The 14,557-nt window shown below is 44.3% G+C and overlaps 1 protein-coding gene across 4 annotated transcripts in view; it reads right to left on the bottom strand.

Moving 5' to 3' along the window:
- Positions 1-14,557, bottom strand: part of BOD1 (biorientation of chromosomes in cell division 1) — an 80,609-nt gene that overhangs the window by 48,103 nt on the left and 17,949 nt on the right. For 2 of the 4 annotated variants that reach the window (XM_048861219.2, XM_048861217.2), the window contains exon 4: positions 12,647-13,311. The exons of the other annotated variants lie outside the window; for them this stretch is intronic. Coding sequence is in view for 1 of the 2 variants with exons in the window: in XM_048861217.2 (XP_048717174.2) it covers positions 13,278-13,311 (34 nt within the window). In the remaining variant the exon portion in view is untranslated. Of the gene's footprint in view, positions 1-12,646; positions 13,312-14,557 lie in introns of those variants that run through there. 4 annotated transcript variants of the gene reach the window in all.

The raw sequence follows: 14,557 nt of genomic DNA, 5'->3' as shown, positions 1-14,557 counted from the left end.
AGCTAGATTTCTTCCAAGAGGAGGGAGGATAGGGAAAGGAATTTTTTATTTTAGGAAAATGGCTGGTGTTCCTGTGCATTCTGAAGATTAGCTCACACAGAGCTGAGAAAATGGCTTTTAAAAAATGCTTGGCCTGATGTGTCCAAGATGAGAAAATGCAGTTGTGGCATTTTCATCTTGACCAGTGCCAGAGCCTGAAATGAAAACCTATTAAATGGCTAAGTTGGGATAGTGAAAAGAGTAAATATACATAGATTTAAAAGCAACTGACAAAAATCCCAGTCAAGAGGACTGATCCTGCACCAAGAATGTGAAATGGTCTGTCCCTTTTTCCAGAAAAACAGCCTCCCACCCAGTCACCTCCTAACCCAAGATCCATTTTCAAAGCTGGAATAGTTTAAATTGCTTTCTGCTGCAGAGACCCAACTAAGCCCAGGATTCCATCATTTTTCAATAAAAATAGGTTATCCTCTGACATCTATGAAAGTGTTGCCAAGCACCAAGTTGCCAAGTGCCATCATAATTTGCCTCTTGATTGTTTTGAAATCCCATTAGCTGGATTTCGTTCTCCCGTTGTGCTTCATATCTTCATCTGCTCAAAATGAGATGACTTGGCTGGTTGGGAGACTCTTCTGCACTGTGGAAGTGGCACTTAAAACTTTACAAACATATTCTCTGCTTCCCGATGAGAAGCACATTGCAGCCTGAATTCTTTAACGTCCTGAAAGTAATGTGGAAAAATGAGATTTAACAGTGAAACCCAATGCTATTTTTACTACAGAATTGCTGTTTCACCTAATAAAATGTTCAGAATTCCTAGAACTTCTATGGCCTCATGAAACTTAATGGCCTCTTTATTTTAGTCTTAATAATGTGATATAATTCCAGTCTTGATGATGACGATGATTGATGATGATGATACGGTAAATGCTAGCATTGTTAATAATACTGTTTTTTTTTTTGCCAAGTGAATCTAGTGCTGATGAAGGGTGCTTGATGCTGGGCTGATTGCAGGGAAGACTGATGGGCTGTACGTAATCAGATAACAATTTCTGCAACAGCACACGCAGCGTGAGAATTCCCCATTCATTCCCTGCCAGCGTGTATCATACTTGACGCAGAAGGGGGAGGTTTAGGGGAAAGTGTCTGTGGCTCATTGAAATCTTGGTCTCTCTGCTGAGACTACTGACAAGAGTGGCAATTAATGACAGTTGTGATGGTGTGTTTTTGTGGCCTGTCCATTTGGAAATGAATGGAGGTCAACAAATCAGCTAAAACACATCACTAAAGAGCCACCTGCTGAAGATGACTTTTCATCACCATCACCCTGCCTCATGTCACAGTCCCCAGGTAGGCTGTGCCTTTTGAGCCCCTTTTCCAGTTTCCTCAGTGCATTCCTTTCAAGTGATAGGCCAATGCCTTCCCTTGGATGGGACCCCATGATCCAACCACTCTTTGACGGGTCTTTGGGTCACAAACCCCGGTTACCACCCATATTTCCCTGATGATCCAAGTTGGGTTTGGCTCTGCTGTGGATTTTCCTCTAGAAGCCTGTAAAATGAGTTTGCAGTGGCACAGAAATAGCATCTTCAAAACAAAGTATTTATTTGCCAAAAGGGACACACATTGTCAATGGGTTAAAACAATGAATCCCATATGCATATTTTCTTACCAAAGATTAATCTCTCTATCCCTAGCTCAAGTAGGTCCAGTTTATTCACATCTGTAGCTGGGAGAAGCAGACTGTCCTGTTCACAGCATTGTCTCTCTCTGCCTATGGGTATGTCTACACTACAGCTGGAAGGTGTAATTTCCAGCTCAGATAGATATACCCACACTATCTCTGGTCTAGCTAGCACGCTAAAAATAGAAGCAGAGCCGTGGTGGCAGGACAGGCTAGCCACCCAGAGTACAATACCATCAGAAACCCTAGGTATGTACTTGCGGGGCTAGCTTGTCATGCCACCACGGCTATGCTTCTATGTTCAGTGTGCTAGGTTGAGCAGAGCTATCATGGCAATATGTACCTAAGCTGGAAATTATACCTTCCAGCTCTAGTGTAGACGTAGGGTCAGCCTCAGCCTGATGACAGCCCTTTCTCTTCCTTTTCTGCCTAGCTGAACATCCTTACGGTTTTAACATTCTCTCTGATCCTAGGTTTAGTCCTGGAAAAGTAAACCTTGCTGGTTGGGTTGGAGCCCATCTGAGCACATTCCCCAATTAATAGCTCTGCCATTGTTTCCTGAAGGACCCCAGGTATTCTCTGGGATGGTATCTTATCTTTGCCATGGTTTTGTTTCTTGTTGGTTTCTCTAGCCACACTTCTGATTTAACTTTATGCAGTCAAGCAGGTACACTGAGGTATATATGTATGTGTGTGTCTATAGACACACACAGCTCCCTCATTCTCCACGGCTAGATTCAAAGCAGTGAGCAGAAGGGAAAAGTTCTGTAGCCCTTTTTGCTACTAATCCCCAGAGCTGTCCTGCCTTCCAAAGCATGTTGGTTTTGAATCCTGAGCCCAGTCTCCAGACTAAAGCTGAGATTGGTCTGGATGATGGAGATGCTGCACCTGAGGAGTGGCAGATATTAAGCTTGAGAGGAGTAAAGTGGGCAGCTCCCCTCTCCAAAATACATAATAATAATTAGTTTATTTGCTGTCTGTTCTTGAGGCAGCAAGATAACTGATCCAAAGGGACCCAGTCATCTCCTAGGTACTCCTAAGGCGCAGGTGACTGGATCTTTTCTGATTCAGTGAAACAGAAGTCAGACTTGTCCCTCCAGGTAGTGATCATCCTGCCCAGGGAATCACCACAAGTTCCTGAGTTTTGGTTGTCAACCACTATTCTAAGATGGATTGCCACTAATGATGGATGAACCTCAAAAGATTTGACAGTGAACAGCAGAAGTGGTGAAAGGTAAATCAGATTTTCCTTTTTTCAGTTTTAATGGTGTAAGTTACTTTTAGTAACCTCTAATCCAACAGCTTTCATCTAACTGTTTTTGCCAGAGGGCCAAACATATTATTCTTTGGGGGGGGGGAGGGATAGCTCAGTGGTTTGAGCATTGGCCTGCTAAACCCAGGGTTTTGAGTTCGATCCTTGAGGGGACCATTTGGGATCTGGGGCAAAAATTGGGGATTGGTCTTGCTTTGAGCAGGGGGTTGGACTAGATGACCTCCTGTGGTCTCTTCCAACCCTGATAGTCTATGAATTGACCAGGAACTCTCATGAGAACAGGTTCTTTTTGTGATATTTTGGGGAATTCTTATTTCCAATAAGAACTCTGAGGAGCACCTGAAACTGGAATAACAGGGGATGCGACAGGACAGGACTGAGATGTGGGGGCCCAGGACTGTGCTAGCTGGAGGTGAAGCAGGACAGGATCGGGGTACATTCATAGAACTGTGTGGGATTCAGGACTGAAATAGCAGGTGGTGAAACAGCAGGCCGTGCTGCAGGTCCATCCGTTGGCAGAACTCTGTGCGTGAATCTGTTAAGTTGTCACAGCACCTGTCTCAGGCTAGTGCTATCAGTCTCTCCCTTCATGAGCAGCAGGTTCACAAAGCAATGTTCTGTATTGTACCAAATATTGTCAACAGCAAGAAAATAGGCTAATTTTATATGGTTTTAAATATGATGCATATTTTGTGATGTACATTCAAATTCTAAACTAGGGTGTAGTTCTGGTGTAAAAATGGCTTTTCCTTGCTCAGCAGATCTGCTGCTCCCTGTGTAGATTCACAATCCATAGCTGCTCACTCTTCTCACACAATTGTTCACTATTTGTTATTCCTGTAGTGTAGCCCAACCCCACTTTGAGTCTGTTCTGTCTTGTGCATTTTCAGTAGCACTGTTAATTACGTACCAGTTGCAGAATCTTTATTACTGCTGGTAATGCACAAGCCAGAAAGAACCCAGATGGACTGACTGGGGAAAGGATGCTGTTTTACCTTGCAAGTGAGCAAAATTGGTCTGAGTCTTGAAACTCAAAGCAAATTCTGGGCTTTACAAAGCAAAATCAACTCTAGCTCTCCAGCATGCTGCACCTCAACAGAAACTAACCCAGGTAATCAGCCCCAGAATTAATGAGTAACCCTACTTCAGCAAACCTTTTGTGTGCAGTCCCAGTGTATACAAGCAAACCCGACAATAACAAACCAGAGACGTGCATACCAACAGGAAAACAAATGTTTGGGGGAAGATTTTGATTTTAGTCTTCGGAAGAGTTAATATAAAAATTTAGAAAAACATTCTAAGATTATGAAGAATGGCCTTAGTTGTATCCTCCTTATAAAGTGTTTTTCACCTTATTTTCCCTCCCTTTGCTGGAGGAATCTGTGTGGTATGGAGGTCATAAGAGAGATGATGGTATTTTATGCCCGGGAGCCCTACTTTCCAAAATAGCTCATTTGTGAGCAGCTGTCAGGGGCAGGCGGTTGGGGACTTCCCATAAATCCAGCTTATGAGAAATCCTAATAAAAAGTTCTACCTCAACTCACGTACCTCTGCAGTCACAGGGGGTGGGAGAGGCAGCAGGAGGTGGAGGGGGTTACATAAAGCGTGCTGTTGCCAGAGCAACTCACCTCTCAGGTCACTGCTGCTCAAGGAGAGCTAGTGTCTGAGTGTCCCAGCCCCTGGATGTTGGAATCTCTCTCAGACAGGTTTCAGAGTAACAGCCGTGTTAGTCTGTATTTGCAAAAAGAACAGGAGGACTTGTGGCACCTTAGAGACTAACCAATTTATTTGAGCATAAGCTTTCGTGAGCTACAGCTCACTTCATTGGATGCATACTGTGGAATGCAGACAGTCTCTCTTCAGGAGGCACTCCCAGGTTTGTCTGGGGGAAATGACAGGCAACTACCACACTGAGCCATACTTGCTTGCTTTTCATGAAAGGCCACTGATTCAAAGTGGCTGCCCCCTGGACCAGAGGAGGTAATAGTAATGGTGTGACCAAGTGTGTGGTGGTACAGGCAGATGCTGCACAAAGATTGGGAAGCTTGGGTCAGACTCAGCTTTCAGTTACGCTACGGTAAATCCTAACTAATTCTGTCAGTCATTGGAGTCATTCCAGATTTACATTGGTATGATGGAGATCAGAATGTGGCTTAAGTGAGTTACTCCAGATTTACACCAGTGTCACTGAGATCAGAATCTGAACCCCTGTGCTTGCCACTGCGTGGTATTCTAAAAAATGTCCTTTAGAAGAGGTCTGTAGATTGTAAATGGACTCTAGAGCTTGCCAATTCTAGATTGCTGGTACAGTGTGAACCCAGCTGAAGTTGGTAATGACTAGGGAACTGTCAATTATCGTGTATGAAAATTTGCCCAATTCCTTTTCAGCACCCTCCAAATTCTGCTTTTCCATGTAATTGCTCACAAAAGTGGCTTATGCAGCAAAATGTGGGAATTCAGGGTTTCATGTGAAAATCAGTCTTTCTGTCTGAATTTCAGTATATCAGTAACTTCTACATGTAAAACTTCAGAAATATTGATTTTTTTTGTTCAAAAGTAAGCTGATTTTTGTTTTGTTTCCCCTCCATATTTTTTTAGTGAAAGAGGGCTGATTTTTTTTGTAGAAATGTGTGAAAATGTGAAATCAGATTTATGTATTTATTTTGCAAAATTGCAATGAAATGTAAAATTCTGATTTTATGGTTTTCCAGTTTCATTGCAAATCTTTCCTACGGCCTGAAAATTGGTTACTCTTTGATGGCAGTTTGGTAGACCGTACAAAGTGAGGCTCCAATCCGGCAAAGAAAGTTGCTTGGGCAGACCTCTGCACCCGCATGGATACTTCATAGGTACAGGGTCCGAGTTTGTTACTCTTGGGCAGTTCCCAGTGGACAAGTGTCTCCATCACAAAAAACACTGACACAAATGGGACGCATTGGTTTGGGAGAGGGTAAACAAGATGATTGTTTGGGATGCATCTCTTTCCCCTGTATGTGGGCTCTTCGTGCTTCCCCTCCCGCTGGTGTGATACTGGTTTACATCAGGTGATTGTTTTAAAATGTACCTTTGTAAGGAATAGGGATAAAGAGAAAGCAAAGATTCTCTTTTAGGGACCTCAAAGGCCATGTCTGTGCGAGCCCCTCTGCTCTCTGTTCAGCTTATCAGTGGCTTGCACTGGCGTACCTTCCTGCTTAACAGAAATCAAAAGAGTAAAAACAAAATGCACCTCCTAACGTTGCACAGTAACAGTATTGGGGTGAATGCTGTGCTGGTGAAAGGTGCTGGACTGACATTCCTGGAAACCACACAGACCAGTAGTAGTGGGAGTTTCCCCTACACTGCTCTCCAACATGTCCTCTGCTTGATCTATGGGTGAGAGAATATACCAGTCTCTGTGACCCACACAGTCTTTGGTCTTTCTGTTAAGAAAGCCATTTAGTGCCCTTGAAATGTCCCTTCATTTTTGATATTGCCCTGCAGTGCTTTGGAACAATGCTGTGACCATTTATGAGTCATGGATATTATGTCCAGGAGGAAAGGAACTGAGACCACCAAATCATTTCACGTAGGCCTCTCCCCACTGCAATAATGGGTTCTCTAAAAATGCATGGGTAGATTTGGCAGGCCATTGAACAGCCACCCAGCTAGGACTACCACTTCATGGGGTATTCATGGCTCCACCCCTGTAATCCTGACCCTGCACTCTGACCCCACCATCTATTTGGTATGTTGGTGGTAGGGGCCCCTCTCCTCTTCCAGAGAAGGTAGGACAGTGGTATAGGGGCTCGTTGTACTCTCAGGAATGGTAGTTGGGCCTCTATTGCACGAGGGAGCAGAAAGGGTTCCAGCTTTCATGCAGAGAAGCAGCCATCATAGCACTGGGACCCCAACACTTACACCAGCTGCTGGTGTATCTTTTTGGGAGGGTGGGCTGGAACTGCTGCCTCTTCTCCTGCTACTCAGAGTCCATGGCCCTTAAGAGCCGTGGATCTTGGAAGTACTTCCCACTGAGATGCTTGGAGCAGCTCACCTCTCTGAGCTATGGTTTCAGGCTGTCTGCAGATTCAGGTAATTGTCACTGCATACGTTACACTCAGATCACATTTTTACGGCTAGAAATAAATGTTGAAATAAAATTAAAGCTCAGATGCCAATAAGATCACATGACTCCAGGATCTGGGGCCCTAGACAATGACCTATAGTCTTTGCCTTAATCTGCTTTGCCAGACGAAACAGATCAGTATTGAACTGGGATAGTTTAAATCCAGCAATGTAAAGGAGAAAATCTGTCTAGTTTTGTCCCATCCCTGATCCCCTGAGCCATTCACTCCCCATCCACACAGCATTAACATATCACTTGCCTTTATTTCCCATGATCAGATCTGTTGAGAAACAAATTGCTCCTTTTTTAAAAAAACTTGAGCCCTGTACACCTTCAGGATTTAAACAAATTCCCCCTGAGAGCTTACTCCTGCCTCCCAAAGCAGATTCACCCAGGGAAAATGCACAGGTCCAACTACCTTACAAAATGTCCAACTAGCTTACAAAAGCCACCAGAAGGCAGTTAACATCAGAGCTGGAAAATCAAGAAGCAGCATATCTCCCTCTCATGGCTGGAGCTAGTATGACTGCTCTCTACTGAAGCTATTCTCAAGGCTCCACAAATTGCTGGAAGTTTAATTGATGCTTAGTTACTGAAAGAAGGGGAGGGGGGGAAGGAGAGTGAGAGGCTCTGAGTGACCACAACAAATCACTCCCAAATGTTACTAAGAAAAATAAGGAAAACTTTTCGGCTTCAGAGCTCTTCACTAGCTGACTGAATCTTGGTGAGGTAAAGAGGTCAGTATTTCCCACAGTGTAGAGATGGGAAAACTGAGGAGCAGGGAGGCTAAGTGAGCTGTCTAATATCATGAAATAATTTGGAGTCAAAGATGGGGTTAGAATTTAGGGGTTCCTGGCTTCTTGGCCTATATTCAGACCATCACCTCTGCCCACCCTTTCTCTGTTCTGCTGGTGACTGCAGCAGGGTTACCAACTACCAAGATATTTTCTCAGCTCTCAAAAGATTTCCTGTGATTTGTAGCGGCTGCTCATGATCTGCCAGCTCAAGCGTCCCATCTGAGCTGTTCATGAGGCTGCAGTTCTGGAGGCTGCTGTTGGCACCCTGAGCTGGTGGCCCTGGGGCACAGTTCTCCCCTGCCACTGCTAAAGGCTGCTATTCCCAGGCTCCTTCCCTCTGAAGAGCCTCCTCTCTGCAGAGTGGGGCACTCCAGGGTAGGTGTGGCAGCAACAGCTCCAACCCCTGCCCCTTCTAGTGCTGCACTGAGTGAGTAAACACAGTAAATGAACAACCATCAGGGGGCTGAGGTGGAAGGGAAGGAGGCCCTGCCATCTGCAGGAAAGTGTCTCCCTGCCAGACCTGGCTGCTTGCTACTGGCAGGAGAGCAGAATCCAAGGGGCAGAGTTTGGTGAAGCAGGGGGACAAGGGAGCAGAAAACAGGATGTGTGTCAGCTGAAGTGGAAAATTGATAGTGCCCAGGAGGCACAGAGGATAGTGATCATTAGAGGACAGTCTAAGAGTTGTGGTGGGGGGGAGTGCCTAAGTGGTGCCAGGGGTATTGGGAGAGGAGGGTGCTGGGCTGAGAGACACTTTCTCCATCAGTCAGGAAGAAGAGGAGGGTTCCCCTCCCATTTGAGTGCCCTGACTGTAGACTTAAGATTGCATTCTCAATTTGAAATTAATTCACACCCAGGCAGTGGGGAGTGGGCACCTTCTTCTCAGAGATCAGAAACCTGAAGGCAGATCAAAAAAAGAAGGGAGACAAGGTGGGTGAGGTAATATCTTTTATTGGACCAACTTCCGTTGGTGAGAGAGAGAGAGACAAGCTTTCTCTCTCACCAACAAAAATTGGTCCAATAAAAGATATTACCTCACCCACCTTGTCTCTCAAATATCCTGGAACTGACACAGCTACAACTACACTGCATACAACAAAAAAAAAAAAAAAAGAGGCAAGCTACACCTTATTTCCAAATCTTACAATTTTTTGAACTCACAGAGTAGGCAGTACTGGGAGAGACTGGACCACCATGTGCTGCCCTTGTACAGAAGGGGGCTGCTGTCTCCGTGCAGAAATCGCCTGCCCATTTTAGGCAGTAAAATGACTATAGTAGCAATGGTTTGGACTGGATTGTGGATGCTGCCTCCCTATTCCTTGTGTCGGATGCTGAAAAGGAAGTGAAATGGCTGCCCATTAACTGCTGCATCTACATTTTCTGTTGCCTTTCTTTTGAACTAACCCAAAAGTTCTTGCTGCGTATAGGATGTCTTTCTCCTGCTGGGATCAAAACAGTGCGCTGTGGAATCTCCCTTCCTGGCACTCTGGCTTTGCTTTATATAAGGCCGGTTGTGTTCCTCTTCTAGATCCCAAAGGAGGGAGCAGAAGCGCGCGTGCGAGAGAAAGGGAATCTGCAAATAGTACCATTGAACTCAAGCTCCAACATTCCAATCCATATCTGGATGTCCAGCACCACAAAGCGTGGGTTAGTTGGTCCAGTTTTGTTTGGTCCAGTATAATTATAAAAGATGGAAACAATTTGGGTTTCATACCAAAGATCAGGAGATGTGGTTTGGACTCATCTGTAAACAATCCTGACCATCTCCTCTTTCACTTTGTGCTTTACCGAAGGGCCTGGAAGTGCAGTGTAGTGCTCTCCCAAATGTTCATTCCAAAACCCCAAACTGGGCTGGATTTTGTTACAAACCCAAAATTTGGGCCAGAATCTCTAAGATGTAGAAGCATTTCAGTGAACTTGAGCTAAGAGCTCTTGCTTCTCAGAGCTTGTCTAAACAAGGAAGTTGATCACTTTAACTTAAAATGTGATTTTAAAATCTATTTAGCTAAACTAATGCAAAAGGCTATGTAGGCTTTTTGACTTTGGTTTGAATCAAAATAAGCCTGGTTTGGGTTAAATCAATTTGCAATCTGTTTAAATGGGCATAAGCTACTCTTGAGTAAGAGTGTCTATACAGGGGCTTGATTTAACTGATTTAAATTTAAACCAGTGTAACATTTGTGTGTAGATGAGGCCTAAATTAATGGTCCAAGTGGTTCCAATCCAACAAGGTAGAGAGTAAAAGTTGATACCATCTGATGGGTGTTTGTTGGAGGTGAAATAATGGTCTCAAATAAGCTGCCTGCGGACAAGTGTCTCAGCATCCCCCAAACCAGCCACACGATGGTTGGCACCCTCCGCTGAGCTGCCACGGGCTGTGAATGCCTTTGCACAAGGGTTGAGGCCGCCTGAAGGGGAGGTGTGTGGAGGAGAATTGTGCTGGTGTTGCCTATGTTATAGGGACAAACTGGACTTTGATTGCCAGTAATTCAATCCTGCCCCTTTCACCAGAAAGAAAGTGTTACTTGGAGAATGCAAAGGAAATGGTACATTTCAAACCACTGTGAGCTAAGGGAACCAGGTGAACGGGATGAATGTCCCAAAGAATGTCCCCTCCCCCCATGTCTGAATATATGAACTGCCTCACATTCCTCAAGTCTGAGACCGCTCTGCCTTCACTGAAATGCCATTTCCCTCCAGCCCCTGCAAAGCAACTGCTCAGACATTAGCAAATTACCAGCTGGTAGCCTGACATCGTTTTCCTAGGCTGCAATAAGTAAAAGCCAGATTTGTGAACAGGAGCCAAATTCTTGGTTTTAGGAGAGAACAGGAAGAGAAAAGATGCATGGGACCAAAGTAATAAATACAATAATGATCATAATAAACTATAATAAAAACAGGCGAGGTCCCATCCAGTGATGCTTTATAAACATCCCTGCAACTCATCAGGAGGTTATTTTATAGATTGGGTAATTAAGCCATACTGAGATTAAGTACCTTGCAGGTCACAGATGACCTGATTCTGTTTCCTGCCATGACCACTAGACCATGCATCCTTCCATTTACAATACTTCCAAGAGATACTCTGTGTGTTTTTTTTTTTTTTTGCCTTGCTAAACCCTGAACTGAGTCTTTTAGGTCACCCAGGCTAAGATCTTTTGGAGGTTTGCTTCTAGGCTTGCTATTAGGACTTCTCCCCATGGAATTAAATGTAGAATGTCCTCCTTATATTCCTGCTCTCTCCATCTCTCCACCCACCTAACATGGTATCTGGTGCTGATAAGAAAAAAACCTCTGGGAAAATGTCTGCATGGGGCAGTGGAAACTGCTGGTGAAGGGTTACTTTGCAGGACACTTTCTGAGGGATTGGACAAAGTATTGGATAAAGAATGGCTGCAGTGGTTATTAAATACATTTTGCATTTTATAAGCAGCTACTCCTTGGGCCTTCAGCTAGAGAGAAAATGTGGTGGCATCTCTACCGCAGGTGAACATACTTTCAAACCACTAGTAGTGTGAGCATAACTGGGACCCAGGCGTGTCGATATCCAGTCCTGACTTCTATACTCCTTCTGTGGGCAAGTTATTTAACCTCTCTGTCAGTTTCCCCTAACTGTAAATTGGGGAATGAAAGCACTGAATTTCCTACCTCAGAGGGGCATTAGGGGATCATGCAGTTAATATTTGCAGACCATTCCGAAAATGAAAAGACTTCATAGGTGTTGTGTCATTATTAAGCCTTCAATAATACTTGGCACTTAGATAGGGCTTTCCATCTTCAAAGCGCTGTACAAATATTAACTAACTAACTTTGCACTTGGCTGTCAGGAAAGCCTGGCAAATAGCAAATGAAATGGCAATTGCTAGGATTAGGGCATTTTCCTTCCTGTTTCAGAACAGTGCCCCTCCCTTTTCCTGCACCCACATTGCTCAACTGGATGGAAGGAAAAAAAATGTTCTCATAAAAAGAGACTTTCATACAAGGTGCCAAAGAGAATGTGTTTCTCTATGTGATCTCGGCTCTTCATCTTCCTACTGTTGATGACATGGACCTGAACCAGAACGACCCAAATATCCCCTAGTGCTCAGCGAGTTAAATCCAGACGGGTTTTACAGCGTGGACCCATTCCTAGCACATCCTGGAGCTTTAAAATTGCCCGTTATGCAGGAAGGTTTCCTTTTACAGAAACTCAATGTTGTTCAATAGAATGGAGCTTACAGGACAGCACATCTCTGACTCGACTGGTTGAATCTGAAGACTCCAGCACTGTTTCTGTTTGGGTGACAGCTGCCCAGCTTCTCCTTCAGCAGGGTCCCACTTGGGGAAGGTGGTGATATTTGTGACATTAGTCTATTGCCATTGGGTGGAATTAACCTGTGTGAAGAGGGCTGATGCAAGACCTATATATCATGTCAATTCTACTTAAGCCCTAATTTGAGAGTTTACTTGGGATTTAAGTGGTGCATGGACATTTTGCTGGCCCACTGCACAATGGTGAATTTCACTTATAAAGAGGAATTTTATCAAGTTCAGCTTGACAACTTCACTGAAATACCTCAGAGTGGGAGTGGCTGGGATAGAAGTAAGATTCTGTTTAAATGCAAGAGGCCCAATTCTGTCTCGGGCTCCATATGTGACTCAGCATAGTAGGGAGCTGCCCCCATGCATCCGGGGGTGGGATTTAGCCCATCCGTCTGAAATTAGAAAATGATATGAAATGCAGAAGTAGCCCAAGACCCTTACATCAATTCAGCAACTGTGAACAGACACACATGCTTCCTTTGAAAGGGTGCTCATGTCCCAATAACGTTTCCTTTTTGTTTAATGCCTTTCACCCTGAAAGATCTCAAAGCATTGCACAAAATAATAGTTATTATGGACTGGAATTGCCATCTACAAATGAAATGCAGCCACCACTGTAAATGCTTCAGCGTCTGGAAATACTCTGGTATATTTCCACCAGGAACCATCAATCCTCCCACTAGCCAACCCAACAACAACACAGTCCAGTGCAGGTTCCTCTGGAGACGATTTTTAATCTCCTGAAGATTGCTTCGAACAGTTATGAGTCTGTTTAAGCTACACTGGGGAAACAGTGAGGAGATCTCAGTTCAGGCACCTTTGGTGGAATTCCCAAATAATAAAGGGGTTTTGGTCTTATGTTCAGCATCCTGAATGACTCTGTAATAGGAAAATTGGATTTATTTGTAGGTTTGATTGGTTGATCTCCTTGTATTGCTGGCAGTTATCAGTAGATCCTGTTGGTTCAGCTGGTGAATGGTTGAGCATTATCTTGTTGGCTCTTCTGATGGACCCTATGGTCTGGAGCACAGGGGAAGTGGGTAAATGCTGACAGCCATCCACTCTGCTTTACTATCCTCTGGAATGAGCTGCCTCTTCTTTCTCCTCCTGATATTATGTTTTTTAAAACTGGAGTTGTGCTGTGGAAAAGGTTACTCTGTGAGGATACACATTTGTCACACAGGTTAACACCTGCTCCTTATTATTTTACACTGAGCAACCAGATAGCACATTCACACCTGTACTTTTAGCCTCCTTACAGCTGCACTGAGGACAATATCTGGGCAAGGCCTGCACATGGACAGTTTTGGTTTTCAGATGTGCCAGTAAGATTTCTGACCTTCCCACAGCAGGAAGGAGACAGCTGATGCCCAACAGATTCAGTTTAAGGATTTAGTTCTAACTTGATTTTTTTTTTAAATGTACAATTTTAGATGCATAAAATAAGCACATTTTAAAAAATAGTTTATAGTGGTAAAAGATCTGTGTCTGCATGAAGTGACTAAGGAACTGTTTATTTGATAGTTATAATATGATGACAGTCACTTCAGGTGCATTAACTTTATTTGAAGGGAAGGCAGCTCTCGTAAAGAATGGGTTGTGACACTAGTTCTGAGATTGGCAACCTTTGGCCTGCAGCCTGCCAGGGTAAGCTCCCCGGTGGGCCGGGCCGTTTGTTTACCTGCTGCGTCCGCAGGTTCAGCTGATCACAGCTCCCACTGGCCACGGTTCCGGGGGATGTGCTGGCCACTGCTTCCCACAGCCCCCATTGGCCTGGAGCAGCGAACCGCAGCCAGTGGGAGCTGCGATTGGCTGAACCTGCGGACACGGAAGGTAAACAAACCAGTCCGCCAAAGGTTGCCGATCCCTGCGCTAGTTCATGGAACCACCTCCATTCACTCCTACAACATTCACTCAAGGATCCATGAATAATGAACAATAAGCATGATGCATTATGAATATTTTAGGTAGCATCTATAGCCATTCTTGTAACATTCACATAAGTTGCAGAAACTTTTGAAAACATTTATTAAACGCTCGCAGCTCTAGTCAGGTGTTACTGCTAGCATGTATTATCAATACACCATTAATACTCTAACTCATAACCTGGCAGTCCTGCCAGTCAAGTGTTACCTAGAATTAAATATTCACATGCAACCAATAAGAAATTCAATATGTTCCAGGTTACACTGCTTTGTGCGTCCAATACTCTGCCCTGTGCATGCTGTGCTGAAAGCAGGATGGAATAAATAGACTAAAGTCCCTGTAAATGCTTCTACAGAGATTGGAGCTGAGAGGTGGGGTGTGGGAGAAGGTAAGAAAATAGAATTGTAAGACTGCAGTGCAGGTCTGGAGATTGGAGCAGAGCATAGGAGAAGAAGGGAAAGCAAGGGAGCTTCTAT

This window comes from Caretta caretta, chromosome 8 (assembly GCF_965140235.1).
Source record: "Caretta caretta isolate rCarCar2 chromosome 8, rCarCar1.hap1, whole genome shotgun sequence".
Taxonomy (NCBI): Eukaryota; Metazoa; Chordata; order Testudines; family Cheloniidae; genus Caretta; species Caretta caretta.
Note: the sequence above shows the minus strand (reverse complement) of the source record. Positions and strands in the feature narration are given on the sequence as shown.